Source organism: Siphateles boraxobius, unplaced genomic scaffold (genome assembly GCF_051911475.1).
Source record: "Siphateles boraxobius isolate OS27281-9 unplaced genomic scaffold, OSU_SipBor_1 12, whole genome shotgun sequence".
In the NCBI taxonomy this organism is placed as follows: Eukaryota; Metazoa; Chordata; class Actinopteri; order Cypriniformes; family Leuciscidae; genus Siphateles; species Siphateles boraxobius.
The window spans coordinates 35912501-35926735 of record NW_027508722.1 but is presented as its reverse complement, the minus strand read 5'-3'; the positions used below and the strand labels follow the sequence as shown (position 1 = coordinate 35926735).

The window sequence follows — 14235 nt, the reverse complement described above, 5'->3', positions numbered from 1 at the left end:
TAGCATCTAGGTAACATTCAATAAACCTTTTGTTTTGTCCAAACTGAGTGACAAAACAATGTCACTCCTATTAAAATCATCAAATCTTGCAACAACTGGTCTAGATTTAACATGAATTTTCCCATCATGGATTAGGCTTCTGATGGAAACTGGATTTCTAATGGAAAAATCACCATTGAAGGTCCAGTTTGCTCAAGGATTAGGATTAATCCATATTACAATCTTTAGTTTTGAAAGTATTACAGACCTCAATCTCAGTTTATGCTGCTGTAAATCATTTCTGCATCAAACTGAATTACAAAAATAATACTGACGTTTCCAGTTTTTCTCTCAAGTTCAAGTCTTGATTCACATTTGCATAGCAAAAACAAAAACAGGACGAACAATAAAGTTATAGGTGATATTTAATCATATTTACAGTGGCTTTAATTTGAGGTAAACTGGCAGCATTTGCATAATAGTTGTAAAAGTGTTTTGAATGAACTGTGAAAGGCTTAAAAATTGTGTAAATCTGAAATATTGTAAGTTCTTCATGTTGCTGATATATTACGAAATTTCTACACAATTAGACTGTTGAAATATTTCAAATATGGCTGTAGGATATACAGTCTATTAATTAATTTTATCCTAAGTGTGACACATGAAAAGAAATGAACTGGTGAAAATTACGCATTAACTTCAATCCAAAATCACAAGACATGGTTGAAAGGACACTTACTTTAAGAAGACTTCAAATGTATGACTGTCAGGTATAATACAACAACATCATAGCAAAAACAAATATACAGCTTTATCATACAGTTCGAGTGTGTGTTTCTGTGTTGAGGTCACTGAGTTTTCCAAATATTCCCAGAGGGAAAAAGAGAAATGAAACCTGCTTTCATGAGCCGTGTGGTCTTGCTCTCAGTATCGCTGCTTTCCGTGTTTCCGTGTGTCCGTCATGCAGGTTTTGGGCCGCAGAGCTGAAATTAAACACATTCATGATTCAGGCTGAGACTAAAACACATTTTAGTGAATGTTTTTTTTATGGTAGGCTTAAGAGTTAATCATTGCTTAATCTAAAACACCGGAAGTGCATGCATGTCCTCGGCAAGCTAAATAAACATGCGTGCGGTGATGAGTTTGTGCACCTGGGTCCGCTGTCTGTTTCTTCTTGTGCTGGTGAATGATCTGATTCTCGTTGGTCAATTTCACATCCTGGTCCTCCACAGGGTTGCTATAATAAATGACATTCCATCAATGAGTTTGAGTGACATGGGCGCTGTGTCCTAATATGCCTACTTCTGCACTATATAGAGCTTATTTAGAGCAGCGCCATGACAGGTATGAGAGTGAGGCTGTGAGGGATAGACTTGCCGTGTTTCCAATGGCATCCGCTGTATAAAGCTCCTAGATTACTTACAACTTTCCACAGGTTAATATTGTCAGGAGTTTTTTGTCACCTGAAATTTCTTGGAAAGATATTTTTTCAGTGTTTCATGAGCGTAACAATCCAAAAACACATTAAATAACAGTACAGCCCACTTAATAGATCCATGTCTGTCTCTCAAAGCCTTGCTTTCATTCCTATTAAAAATCAAAGATGGCGCTGCTGTGAATAAGGTCTATAGTAGGTGAAAAACAGTATGAGAGCTGAGTGTTCATAGTATTAAACGAGTAGGCAGAAGCTTGAGGTATAAGTAGTTTTAAGTTTAAGCGCCATTTCATGTTGCATTTTGATTGGCTAGTCAGTAGATTTAGGTCGTAGCAGCAAACACACTGTGAGATGATCATGCTGAATTTATGACCCTGTCAGTAAATTATCGCAGGCTGTCTTTGGTCACAAGACTGTGACAACGGCCGTCTTTGAACCTCTCTCGCTGTATGATGTAGGACCAGCGTTTAGGAGTTACGACCACAGAAATCTCCACGCCTGGGACAGCACAAAATCCTACAATATGTACCAGATATTATTACAGTATGTGATTTCGGGTGCAGCGAGCCACTTGTTTACATGAACACAAAATGCATCATGGGACAAAAATGCAGCCTGAAAGTGAACTGTTGACCAGATGAATGAAGATAAGAGTGATCACAGAGTCTCATACAGTTTACACACACACACACATACACACACAAGCATCTAAACATTGATGAATCAAACACCCCAGGTGTTAATTTCACTAAAAATAACTGAACAGCTTGTCTTTATTAAAGGGATAGTTCACCCAAAAATGAAAATTCTGTCAGTAATTACTCTCCCTCATGTTGTTCCAAGCCCGTAAGACCTTCGTTCATCTTCGGAACACGAATTAAGATATTTTTTATGAAATCTGAGAGCTGGATCACTCCTCCATAGGCTTCTAAGGGATTGAAACTTGTTCCCCGAAAAGTCATTAAAGACATCGTTAAAATAGTCCAAGTGACTACAGTGGCTCAATCTCAAGTTTATCAAATGACGAGAATACTTTTTGTGCGCAAAAACAAACAAAAATAACGACTTTATTTCAACTATTCATTTCCTTCTCTGTTGGCCTCGAGTCAGTTAGCTTAGTCTAATAGCGTAGAGCTACGTCACACGTAGGCTCACTATTGGCCGACGCTGGTCATGTGTGTGATTCGTCTGACGTACAACAACAGAAGCTTACGCTATTACACTAGTGAACTGTCTCGAGGCCCACAGAGAAGGACATGAATAGTTGAAATAAAGTCGTTATTTTTGTTTGTTTTTGCGCACAAAAAGTATTCTCGTCGTTTGATAAACTTAAGATTGAGCCACTGTAGTCACTTGGACTATTTTAACGATGTCTTTAATGACTTTTCGGGGAACAAGTTTCAATCCCTGAAGAAGCCTATGGACTAGTATGGAGGAGTGATCCAGCTCTCAGATTTCATCAAAAATATCTTAATTCGTGTTCCGAAGATGAACAAAGGTCTTACGGGGTTGGAACAACATGAGGGAGAGTAAATACTGACAGAATTTTCATTTTTGGGTGAACTATCCCTTTAACGTGACCTCAGATCGTTACAAACAAAAAAGCATCACAAAAGTATTGAGTGTTGTGTTTGTACCTGGTGACTGTGCTCTTCTCTCGGTGTGGGATTAGCGTGTTGTCGGAGAACAGTATGGTGTGGTAAGGAACGATGGGATCCAGGGTCGGCAGAATTCCCCGAGAAACGTTTTTCACACACTCTAAAATCCCATTATAGACCAACAGGTCATCGACTAGGAGCTAAAACAACAAACACACATAACACTGAGCTCAGGTCAAAACAGACAAAGCATATCAGAAGCAGAATGAATAAGCATACACACATATTTCTGTGTAAAAGTCTGTTCTCACACAGATCATTTATATTTTGATTCAGCAAGGACCAATTAAATTGATTGAAAGTAACAGATATAAGACATTTAAGAACTTCCTAAAAAATCCTGAAAAAAAAGATCACTGTTTCCACAAAATTATGAAGCAGCACAACTGTTTTCAACATTAATAATAATCAGAAATGTTTCTTGAGGTGCCACATACATACAATTTTAGAGTTGTGTATGTGTGTGTGTGTGTGTGTTTACCCCAAATTCCTTGACTCCTCGTTGAGGTGTTTTGGAATAGTTCCATAATTTAATCATAGAAATAGTCATTGGCTGGTCAAAGATGACATAAACACGGTTCACCTGAAGAGACGCATAAATGAGAGAGTAGCACGTAACAAGAAGGCACACTTTTTGACAACTTCATGAGCACATTTTACATAAATCACAGCATTCACAGAAACCTTCAGATGATTATGGGATGTTTTGTAAGGATACACTCTTAGAAGAAAAGGTTCTATATAGCCTTTACAACCTTTTCGGGGTTAAAATTATGGGATAATTTTATGTATAATTATTTAATTTTGTTTTATGTATTTATTTATTTTGATTAATTTTTATGAATTGAACAACTGGTCAACATACTTGATCACTAGAAAAAATTGAAATAACCTGTTAAACATTAAAGTATTATGCAATCGTTTAAGACATTTTTGCTCATATAGAACCTTTTGGCATAATGGGTTCTTTATATTGAGTCAAGAACCCTTGAGTTCTATATAGAATCCCATTGAAACCTTTTTTTCTAAGAGTGTATGATCTCAGATTCACACAGTTTGTCCTCACCAGTCCAGGCAGCACTGGTGTGAGCCACATGTGTCGCCCATCATGTGTGTTATTGATCCCATCTATCAGTTTATCAGGTGTGCGGACGTCACCACACACGTTATCTAACACATTCACGCTGTCAGGGAACGCAGCAATGTCTGCGTGACAAACTGTTCAAGAAAATTACGTAACATAAGCTGTTAAGTGTCTAAATCCTAAGTAGTGTCAAGTTTCGTTCATATAACGCTTTACACAATACATTGTTTCAAAGCAGCTTAAAATGAAAATAACTGTCAATGTTGCAAAATTCATCAATTATGAAACAAGTTCAATGTCATAACAGCTCATTTTCAGTGTGGATTCAATTCAATTCAATAATATAGGGTGACCATATTTTAGTTTTCAGAAAAGAGGGGGGGGGGGGGGTTGTGGGGTGAATGCATCAAAAAATAATTGACAAATGCATTCACAACCTTGCAACTATGTCATGGTACTTTAATACATAAAGTAATACATCCTTTCCATTCAACGTTTTGGCCCGCAACAATATAATAATATATATTTTTTTAAAAGAACAAAGTTGGGGTTAGACACTGACACTGTTTAACAATGACACATGACGCTGTTTCTTTTCATGGCCATAGGTTAAAGTAAAATAAAACATCTACTACACTATTTCAGTAAAAAAATAATTTAAATCCTGATGTTCTCTAGCTTTACAGGTCATGCATTCTGCTTTACACGGATCCCGACCGAAACTAAAACACGGGAATTGTCTCTGTAAATCATTTGTGAATTTGCATTTGGGCATCTTCCTTTTACGCTGTTCAGGAGCCATGTGCCACTGTTGATAAGCAAGCGCTGCTCTGTGTCTCTCTTGTGCTCTCGTGATGCTAAGGGTAATGACTGAGATGCAGTTTGACCAATGTTTGCATTACGCACATGAACGACTGACCAATGTTGACGTGCGAGAAGGTGGGACCTTAAGCAATGCAAAAACGGCGACTGTAGAAAGCAAAAGCTGAATTTTGGTCGCATGCATTTTTTTAGGTCCAAAAAGAGGACATGTCTGTTAAAAAGAGGACGTATGGTCACCCTAAATAATAGTGACAATGTTGCAAAGTTCATCAGTTATGAAACAAACTCATTCAACTCAACAGTAAAGAAGCTCTACAAAAGAAAAGTGGGTGTGTGTGCAAGTTTATATGATTTATGAGGACACAAATTTATATAATGACATGGATATTAGACTGGTATTACAACAAAAATGTGGTTTACGAGGACATTTCCTGAGTCCACATAATTAAAATGGCATAAAAGAACAGACTAAACAATTTTTTATTAAAAATGTAAAAATGCAGAAACATTTCTTTCCTGTAGCTCAAACAGTAGAGCGTTGGTGCTTGCAACGCCAATGTTATGGGTTCGATTCCCAGGGAAAGCAAGAATTGATAAGAATGTAAATGTGTACCTTGAAATGCAATGTAAGTCACTTTGGATAAAAGCGTCTACCAAATGCATAAATGTAAATGTAAATTTCTGTGATTGGTAGATTTAGTGTAGGGGGATAGAATATACAGATTGTCCAGTATAAAAACCATTACACATATATAATGTCCTCTGTGTCATTGTGTGTGTGTGTGTGTGTGTGTGTGTGTGTGTGTGTGTGTGTGTGTGTGTGTGTGTGTGTGTGTGTGTGTGTGTGTGTGTGTGTGTGTGTGTGTGTGTGTGTGTGCGCGTGTACATGCTAATAAGGATACTGTTGTCACTGAGCGGTATCTTCTGGTTGTTCTGGTCATAGAACTCCAGTCCATTAAGGCCGATGTAGTACGGGTCGCCCCACGTTGTCAACAACTGCAACTGGAAGATAACTGACACACATTCAGTCAAGGAAAAACTCATCACATACACACACACAAACTATCCAAATGCATGGATCAATGGAAAAATGGAAAATACCTTTTGTAATGACAAATAATATTTTATGTATAATAATTTATGACTAATACTGTTACTAGTGTTAACTTTGCTTGTAACACTTCTTTTTAAAGAATGTGCCATCAGGACAAATGTAATGTGAGGAACTGATATTTTTAATGAACCATAAAGTGAGCAAAAGTGAGGATACATCCACACGGCCTCAATGGAGCCTCATAATCCATACTGGCCAACTCATCTCTCCGGGTCCCACCCCTGAAAGCACACATTGTCTTGTCTTATTATCTAACATTTTTTAAGTAAAGACGTGTGTGATTATATCCGAAGCTGTACCAGTGAGCATGCGTGTCATCAGTGTTTTTGCTGGTGGCAGTGAGGGCGGCAGTGCTCGTGTTGGACTGAAGGTAGTCTATGAACAGAACCTCCTGTGCGAAGTCGAAGTGGCAATTCCCCGGACCTTTGCGAATGAGAAACCCCTCGAGAGGAGAAATACACGCTCCGTCCAAGAACACGTGGACAAGCTTCACCTGCAGGACACACATGAGCACATGATGTGTGTGCTTAAAGTGCCCCTATTATGCTTTTCCAGATATTAACTTTTTATGTAGTGTAATTTAGCTATCAGTGAAGTTCTAAAAAGTTTCAAAGTTCACAATGCAGAATAAATGGATTATTGTGTCTCAAAAGAGAAAACATTTCTGAGCTGCCTGAAACGAGTCGTCAGTGATTCTAGTCTTACTTCCTGCTCGAACCAACATAGATTTGTAACTAATTTGCATAATGCTAGCCAATGGTCTTAATTGGCTGCCTGTGAAAGTCTCCTTTACCCCGCCCTCAAACACTGTAGTAGTATCTGAGACTGGAAGAGTTTGATTCGTGTTGTCGACATGCCGAGAACACGCTGTTTTCTGCCGCCAAAGCAAATCCACTTAGGTGCACTTCCAAAGATTTAGACTCAAATTGATGCAGTAAAACAGACACCATCGTTACGGTTCGTCTTACTTTGTATGAAGTGCTAAGGGAGAACTGAACTTCAGATATGCTAATGCACCCTGTAAGCGGTAGACCAATCACAACAGACTGGGCCATCTGACCAATCAGAGCAAAGTAGGCTCTCGGAAAGGAGGAGTTTAGAGAAACTGAATCGTTGTTAGAACCGTTTCAGATACTGTGAGAAAAGGAGAAACGAGCTGATTATGCAATGTATATTATGCGAAGATTTGTGGTTTTTTAACCTTTGATGCATGTAAACCTATTGTAGGAGAATCCAAAACAAAATTAGGAACCTTTAAAATAGCATAATAGGGATACTTTACAAACACTAGATAACACAGCTGTTGAAACAATCTTGAATTGAAAAATCAATTTCAGCACAATGTACCAAAACTTTGTTGTATAAAAACGGGCAGATTTTATTCTCACCCCTCTGTAAGAGTCTTCAGGAGATTTGTTGTAGTTCCATATTCTGAATCCGGTGATCGTCTGCGGCTGATCGAACTTCACGGTGAGTGTGTGATCAGAGCCAGATGTGAAGGGAATCAGCCACATGTGTTTATCATCTGACGTGATATTCATCCCATCAAACAACCTGAGAGAGGAAGAAAACAGGATTTAACCACCCACAAACACTTTCCATTTGAATTATAATACACAGAACGTCTCTGAAAGAGAAAGTCTGGATTCACTGACTTGTCCAGAGTTCGAAGGTCATTGCTGTACTCTGGGAGGTCATTGAGGTCACATGGTGATGCTGTTACCTTAGAGACATCAAGAGAGATACTCTTTCCGCCCTTACCAACGACCTCTAAACCTGTCAATCCCACATAGTGCGGATCACCCCACGACGACATCAGATTAATCTGCAGAACTACAAACACATCAGAGTTAAAGAATTCTACTCAATTCACATTTATTTGTACAGCGTTTTCACAATACACACAATTCCAAAGCAGCTTTACGAAAAATAAATGAAATAAATGCAGAAAATAAACACGGCACAGTTAATATCACCAGCTGGATAATGAAAAATATACTTCAAACATTATTGGAAAAATTATGAAAACCGTGGTCAGTTAAGCTACAGGAATAATTCTGTAAGAACCTACATATCTTTAGTCATCTACGGATTTTTGTGGTTTATTATGTGATATTTTGAGCAACTTTTTATAATTTGAGAGCTTTTGAATGTTAATTCTTCTAATAATGCTACTTGTAATCATGTTTCTGATCTTGTGTTTTCTAATTACCATATATTATATATATATATATATATATATATATATAGGTTTTTGATACACCGTCTGGTGCACCTGGACATATCATCGGTGATGTAACCTGGGATCACGGGGGGTTTCGGGTCTTTCAACAATCAGACCCCCTCCCCTAGGCGACCCAGCCGGGGTGATCAAGTCCCAGCTTATGTCCAGGTAGCGCTACTACCCTACACGCCATGCCTCTCCTCTCCTGATCCACAGCCACCTTGATGCTACTTCTGCAGCATCAGTGGCCAACTTGATGGCCCTTCGCTGACTCGCCCCTGTGATGCCAAGCATTTTGTAGGCCCTGCAGAGGGAATGGCCCACAAACCCTCGACATCCCACTTCGACAGGTTGGCATATTGCCCGCCACCCATTGCTCCGGCAACCCTCCACAAGCTGGGAGTACTTTGCCCTTTTTCTTTCATTGGCCTCCTCCATACGGTCCTCCCAAGGCACTGTTAACTCTAAGAGGATTACCTGCTTGGAGGCCTCTGAGGTGAGTATAATGTCAGGCCTTAATGTTGTTATGGCAACTGCTTCAGGAAACTTCAGCTGCTTACCCAGATCAACTGCCAGCTCCCAGTCGCGCGCTGTTGCCAACAGGCCAGAGGAGGTGCCCCGGGCAGCTGGTGTTGACTTCTCCCCAGCTCTGACAAAGGCTGTGGTCTTCACTGGGCGAAGGCTCTTGCTGTGGCTAATTCCACTGCAGATAGAATCCGCTACGGCTTTTAGGACCTGGTCATGCCGCCAGCGGTAACGCCCTTCACCCAGGGCTTTTGGACAGCAGCTCAGGATGTGTTCCAACGTTCCTCTCCTCTGGCAGAGGGGGCATGCTGGTGTCTCCACTTTTCCCCAGGAGAAGAGGTTGGATGGACTTGGCAACACGTCATAGACCGCCTGGATCAGGAATTTTATCCTGTGGGGTTCAGCCTTCCAAAGCTCAGTCCATGTGACTTTGCGCTCCACTGTTCGCTCCCATCTTGTCCAGGCGCCCTGTTGACGCATCCCAGCCATCTGGCAAGCTCGCTTCTCCTCAACTCCTGCACGCACTTCCTCCAGGATCAGGGACCTCCTCTCTTTCCCTTCTGCCTTGTCGTAACGAGGAGTTCTTCTGCTTCCCAGGCCAGCTCTCCCATGTGCCACTGCACCCACCAACACCCTTTGCCGTAGCCTTGACTCTGCGTCGTCCACTGCCACGGCAGCCCTCCACTTCCGCCCTGTCCTGACCTCAATCCCAGCCTGGGCAACCTTTGGATCACTGGAATCCCGATACTGTAGGACCTCCCTGGACCGTATCACCATGAACTCCTCGCTCAGGCTGCTCATGGGAAGCTTCAGCTTGTTGTTCTGCCCATATAGTGCGATGCTGCTCAGGCTTCGAGGCAGTCCCAACCACCTGCGCAGAAACCTGCTAATCCTCATCTCAAAGCCTTCCACCGTTGAAATGGGGACTTCATATACCAGGAGGGGCCAGAGGATCCTAGGGAGGATGCCGTGCTGGTAAATCCAGGCCTTGAACTTGCCAGGAAGGCCAGACTTGTCCACCGCGGCCAGCCAGGTCTCCAGGTCTTGGTTGGTCGCTTTTGTGGAAGCTGCGTCTCTCAGGCTACAATTGAACACCTTCCCCAGGCTCTTCACGCAGCCTGGGACAGATGTTGTGGTCACTGTCAGGTCATCCATGAAGGCTCGGATGGGTGGCTGTCTAACTCCAGACTTCGAGAGGGGCCCCCTACACTGCATCTCCGCAGATTTCACCAGCATGTTCATGGCGAGTGCAAAAAGGATGACTGAGATTGTACAGCCAGTGATGATTCCCTTCTCAAGCTTGTGCCAGTCTGAAGTTGTTGTTCCGGAGGAGACTCTCACATGGAAGTTGGTATAGTAGTCCAGGATGAGGTCTCTGAACTTCTTCGGGATATGATGCCGGTTCAGTGCCTCTTCGACCAGTTTATGGGGTATGGATCCATAGGCATTTGCGAGGTCCAGCCACAGCACAGCCAGGTCCCCCTTGTTCTCCCTGGCTTCCCTGATAAGCTGAGTGACCACCCCTGTATGCTCCAGACATCCAGGTACCTCTGGGATTCCTCCCTTCTGGACTGCTGTATCGATGTAGGAATTCTTCAGGAGGTAGTCTGTCAGTCGCCTGGAAATGAGGCTGAAGAAAATCTTTCCTTCAACGCTCAGCAGTGAGATGGTCCGGAACTGCTCGATCTTCTGAGACTTCTCCTCCTTCGGGATCCAAACACCCTCTGCCTGTCTCCACTGGTCTACTACCTTTCCCCTCCTCCAAATCACCTTCAGGATCTTCCAGAGTCTGTGGAGTAGTCTTGGACAGTTTTTATAAACCTTATACGGTACTCCACTGGGCCCTGGAGCGGAGTTTGCCCTTGCCCTTCTGACCACCTCCTGGATCTCCTTCCAGCCTGGCTCTTTCCTGTCAAAGTCCATAGCCGGTGCAGGTGGATTAATCAGGAACCTGCAGGGGCCTAGGTCTTGCTCTCTGTACTCATCACTGTAGGATTGCTTGAGGTGGAGGTCAACCTCAGCTTTAGAGCAGGTGAATTGGCCGCTGCGCTTCTGTCCTAGCAGCTGTTTCGTAAATCCAAATGGGTTCACTAGAAAGGCAGCTCTCCTCCTGGACCTCTCCTTCCTCCTCCTCCTATGCCACTCAGCTCTCCTCAGGGTCATCAGCTTTTTGCGGATTATGCTGCGTAGCTCCGCAAGCGGTCCCCTGTCCTCTTCGCTTGCAGCCTTGAACTGCTGCCTCAAGTTCTTCAGCTCCTGCCTGAGCTGATTGATCTTACTTGCTCTGTTGTTCATGGTATAGGGGGGCTTCGTTGCTCGCTTCTCCACAAGTCCAAATCTCTCTGCAGCTAAGCTGATAATGATTGTAGTCATCGTTTTGAGGCGTCGATCAGCTCTCCCTTTGGCAGTTGCCTCCAAGATGGTATCTGCATCTAGATCAAACTGGCGCCACTCCTTCTCCTTGCTAGCTTGGGGCCGACGATGTTCTGATGTCCTGTGTGCATCAGGTGATTGCATCACCTGGAGGCTCCGGGCACTGTGGGGTGACTCCGGGCCTGGCTCCTCCTGCGTCTCACCAGGCGTAGTTCCTGTGCGCTGTGACTTTACCCCTTCTGCAAACACTTCATCTTGGCCTGGTGGATCCGCAGGCCATGTCGGTTCTTGCATATCTTGCCACATATGCATTCCATTATCGTTGTCGTATTTTCATTGCCATGTGTCGTCATCCTTTGATCCGTCCTGTGGGATTCTCTTCCGCCCCCCCTCTCGGGAATCCCTAGGGGTATATCTCCTGTAGGTCGATTCGTAGCTTTTGTGGGTTCCTTCTTCTCAGAAGGTGCAGCTTGGGATGCTACCCCTCACTGCCCCGATGCCGTCTCTCCGGGCTGTCCGCTGTCTCTCCAGCTGTCACCATTCTGTACTTGGTATATATATATATATATATATATATATATATATAGCAGTTGTACTTTTATAAGTGTGAGGGGACTTTTAATGTTTCTATGTGTACTTTGAAGTATATATTTATATGAATATTGTATTTTTTTCTTTAAATTAGTGTGTGTTTATATATGTGTGTGTGTGTGTGTGTGTGTAGACACTGATGATGATGTGATATCAAAAATGTTTTGTCTTTTGCAATGAGCACTTTTGTATTTTTATGGCCTCTGAATAAAGTTTTTGAAGATTTTTTCTCAGGCATTGTGTGTGAGATTTGTGCTTTTGTACTGTGATTGACTGATACTCACTGCTGCCAGTGTAAAGTCCACTTGTCTCCTCTGCAGCATCAGCACACGGTTCAGCTGACGGTCCAGATGCATCCAGATCCATCTGAAGCAAAACAATTGAAATTTAAAAGGTGCCATTTACATATTTATCCTGCATTTATAATAGTATTTATTTTATTTGCAAACTACATTTTCTTTCCTCCATTCATAATGTCATGTATTTGGTTTCATGCAACTCAAACAATTGCATCTTCATGTCCAAAGCCATTCCTTTCCATGACACTTAGGATACGGTAGTTTTTGCTCCTGTACCTTTCAAACTTCTATTTGTAAATAACCTCAGTTATTCTTCATTGTGATTTTGATGGATTTTTCACAAAAATTATACGACACTGCACGCTAACCTCTTAGGATCTAAAATTATTACTGATTTTTTTTTACAGTAAAATTATAGTGTAAAGAGTTTCCGAGTAAGTGTAGATATGTAAATTTGGGTGGTTATAATTTAATGAGCACATGTGGTTGTGATTCAATTATCATATTTTATAAACAAGCCATTTTACAGTTTGTTCTCAATATATGTTTCTGCAAACTCCATTTTTCAAAAGTTTGGGTTGGAAAGATTTTTAATGTTTTGAAAGAAGTCTCTTCTGCTCACCGAGGCTGCATTTATTTGATCAAAAATACACTAAACATTATTACAATTCATAATAAGTGTTTTCTATAAGAATATATTTTGAAATGTAATTTATTCCTGTGATCAAAGCTGATTTTTAAGCATCATCACCGCCGTCTCTTCGATCCTGAAGCCGGCCTGTGTGAAGGGTCTCTCCTCTCCTTCCCCGTCAGCCGTACGCGGGCGCTGCAGCTCCTCTTCCTCCACGCTCGGCCCATCCATCTCAAGCTCACCCCTAAACGTGTCATCAAACCGGGCCATGGCCTCCAGGATGTCATCATCAGTGGTGAACAGGATAGTATCTCCGAACTGATCCAGGGCTGCAGAAAACAAAACCATGATGAAGTTCATGTTTACGTTTATTAGGGGTGCAACAATAAACTCATGTCACAATATGATACTGATCTCACGATACGATACTTTCACGATGATTTATATGTAATTTATGTAATTATATATATCCTTCTGGGTAGTGGAAATATTGCTTTAATTATACCAGATATACCAGAAACTGATTCAGAAGAAGAGGAAGAGTGAATTATACAGGCTCGTCTACAGTTCGAGGTATCAGAATGGTAATGCATTTTATGTTTTATGTTATGCTCTCTACAATGTCAGATATATAGCAGTAATTTATTTAATTAGCCTTTGGCTTGACCATGTTATCAAACAGCTAATAATTTGTTGTTAATATTACACAAACCATGTTCCCGTTCACCATCTCAGAGTCAGACAGCCTTCTAAAAATCAGCATCCCTGGAAGTAATGAAAGGAAAAGCCCTGCCCCGCATGTAGACAGGATCGATCGGTTCCATGTTTGTGACGGAAACGGGCAGATTCAAACCGTGTCTTTGGTTTACTGCAGTTTTAAGGGGAAAATACTGAGCAACTGTGTTGACAGGTGAATTTGCAGAAGATTTGTCCTAAAGCATATTAAAAACACCACATAGACATATAAACGACTTTAAAAACTTGATATTCACCACAGGGGGACTTTAGTAATCATAAAAAATCAAATGTCTGAACTCCTCAGTTTACCATATTTGATGCTAAATCTAAATATTGGGTGAACCATACACCATACATATTGTCGCATTTTTGCATTGACATCTATTGTAACACCTGACTTTTATAAATTTGCAGATGCTCTTATCTAAAGCGATTTACAATGCATTTAAGGTATTAATTTTACCAGTACATGGATTCCCTAGGAATCGAACCCATGGCCTTGTGTTCCCAGTGCCAAATCTACTGTTTGAGCTACAGGAATGCAATTAATCAGCAAGCATTTTGCTTTCGATTATCTTTTTGTCCATACCTCCTGAGAGTGTTCCAGAAGCTTTGGCGATCTCCCCTTGGAAGATGCAACGTCCATCAAGACTCATTTCCATTTCTCTCGCTCCTCTGAACGAGTGTATCCTGGACTTGTTGTAATTCCAAACACGGATCATTGCCAGGCAACATCTAACACCCAGATCCACGAAGATCACA

The 14235-nt window shown here is 41.6% G+C and overlaps 1 protein-coding gene across 4 annotated transcripts in view; it reads right to left on the bottom strand.

Annotated features, from left to right (window-relative positions):
* Window positions 1-386: 386 nt before the first annotated feature.
* katnip (katanin interacting protein) overlaps window positions 387-14235 on the bottom strand; it is a 27473-nt gene continuing 13624 nt past the window's right edge. For all 4 annotated transcript variants that reach the window (XM_077219321.1, XM_077219322.1, XM_077219323.1 and 1 more), the window contains 13 exons: window positions 14063-14235; window positions 12856-13064; window positions 12090-12171; window positions 7748-7925; window positions 7481-7646; window positions 6392-6585; window positions 6249-6313; window positions 5881-5991; window positions 4139-4278; window positions 3554-3655; window positions 3052-3212; window positions 1131-1216; window positions 387-962 (listed from right to left, as the gene is read on the bottom strand). The exon at window positions 14063-14235 is cut by the window's right edge and continues 541 nt beyond it. In XM_077219321.1, the coding sequence (XP_077075436.1) occupies window positions 904-962; window positions 1131-1216; window positions 3052-3212; window positions 3554-3655; window positions 4139-4278; window positions 5881-5991; window positions 6249-6313; window positions 6392-6585; window positions 7481-7646; window positions 7748-7925; window positions 12090-12171; window positions 12856-13064; window positions 14063-14235 (1726 nt within the window). In that variant the 3' untranslated portion in view covers window positions 387-903. The remainder of the gene's footprint in view (window positions 963-1130; window positions 1217-3051; window positions 3213-3553; window positions 3656-4138; window positions 4279-5880; window positions 5992-6248; window positions 6314-6391; window positions 6586-7480; window positions 7647-7747; window positions 7926-12089; window positions 12172-12855; window positions 13065-14062) is intronic.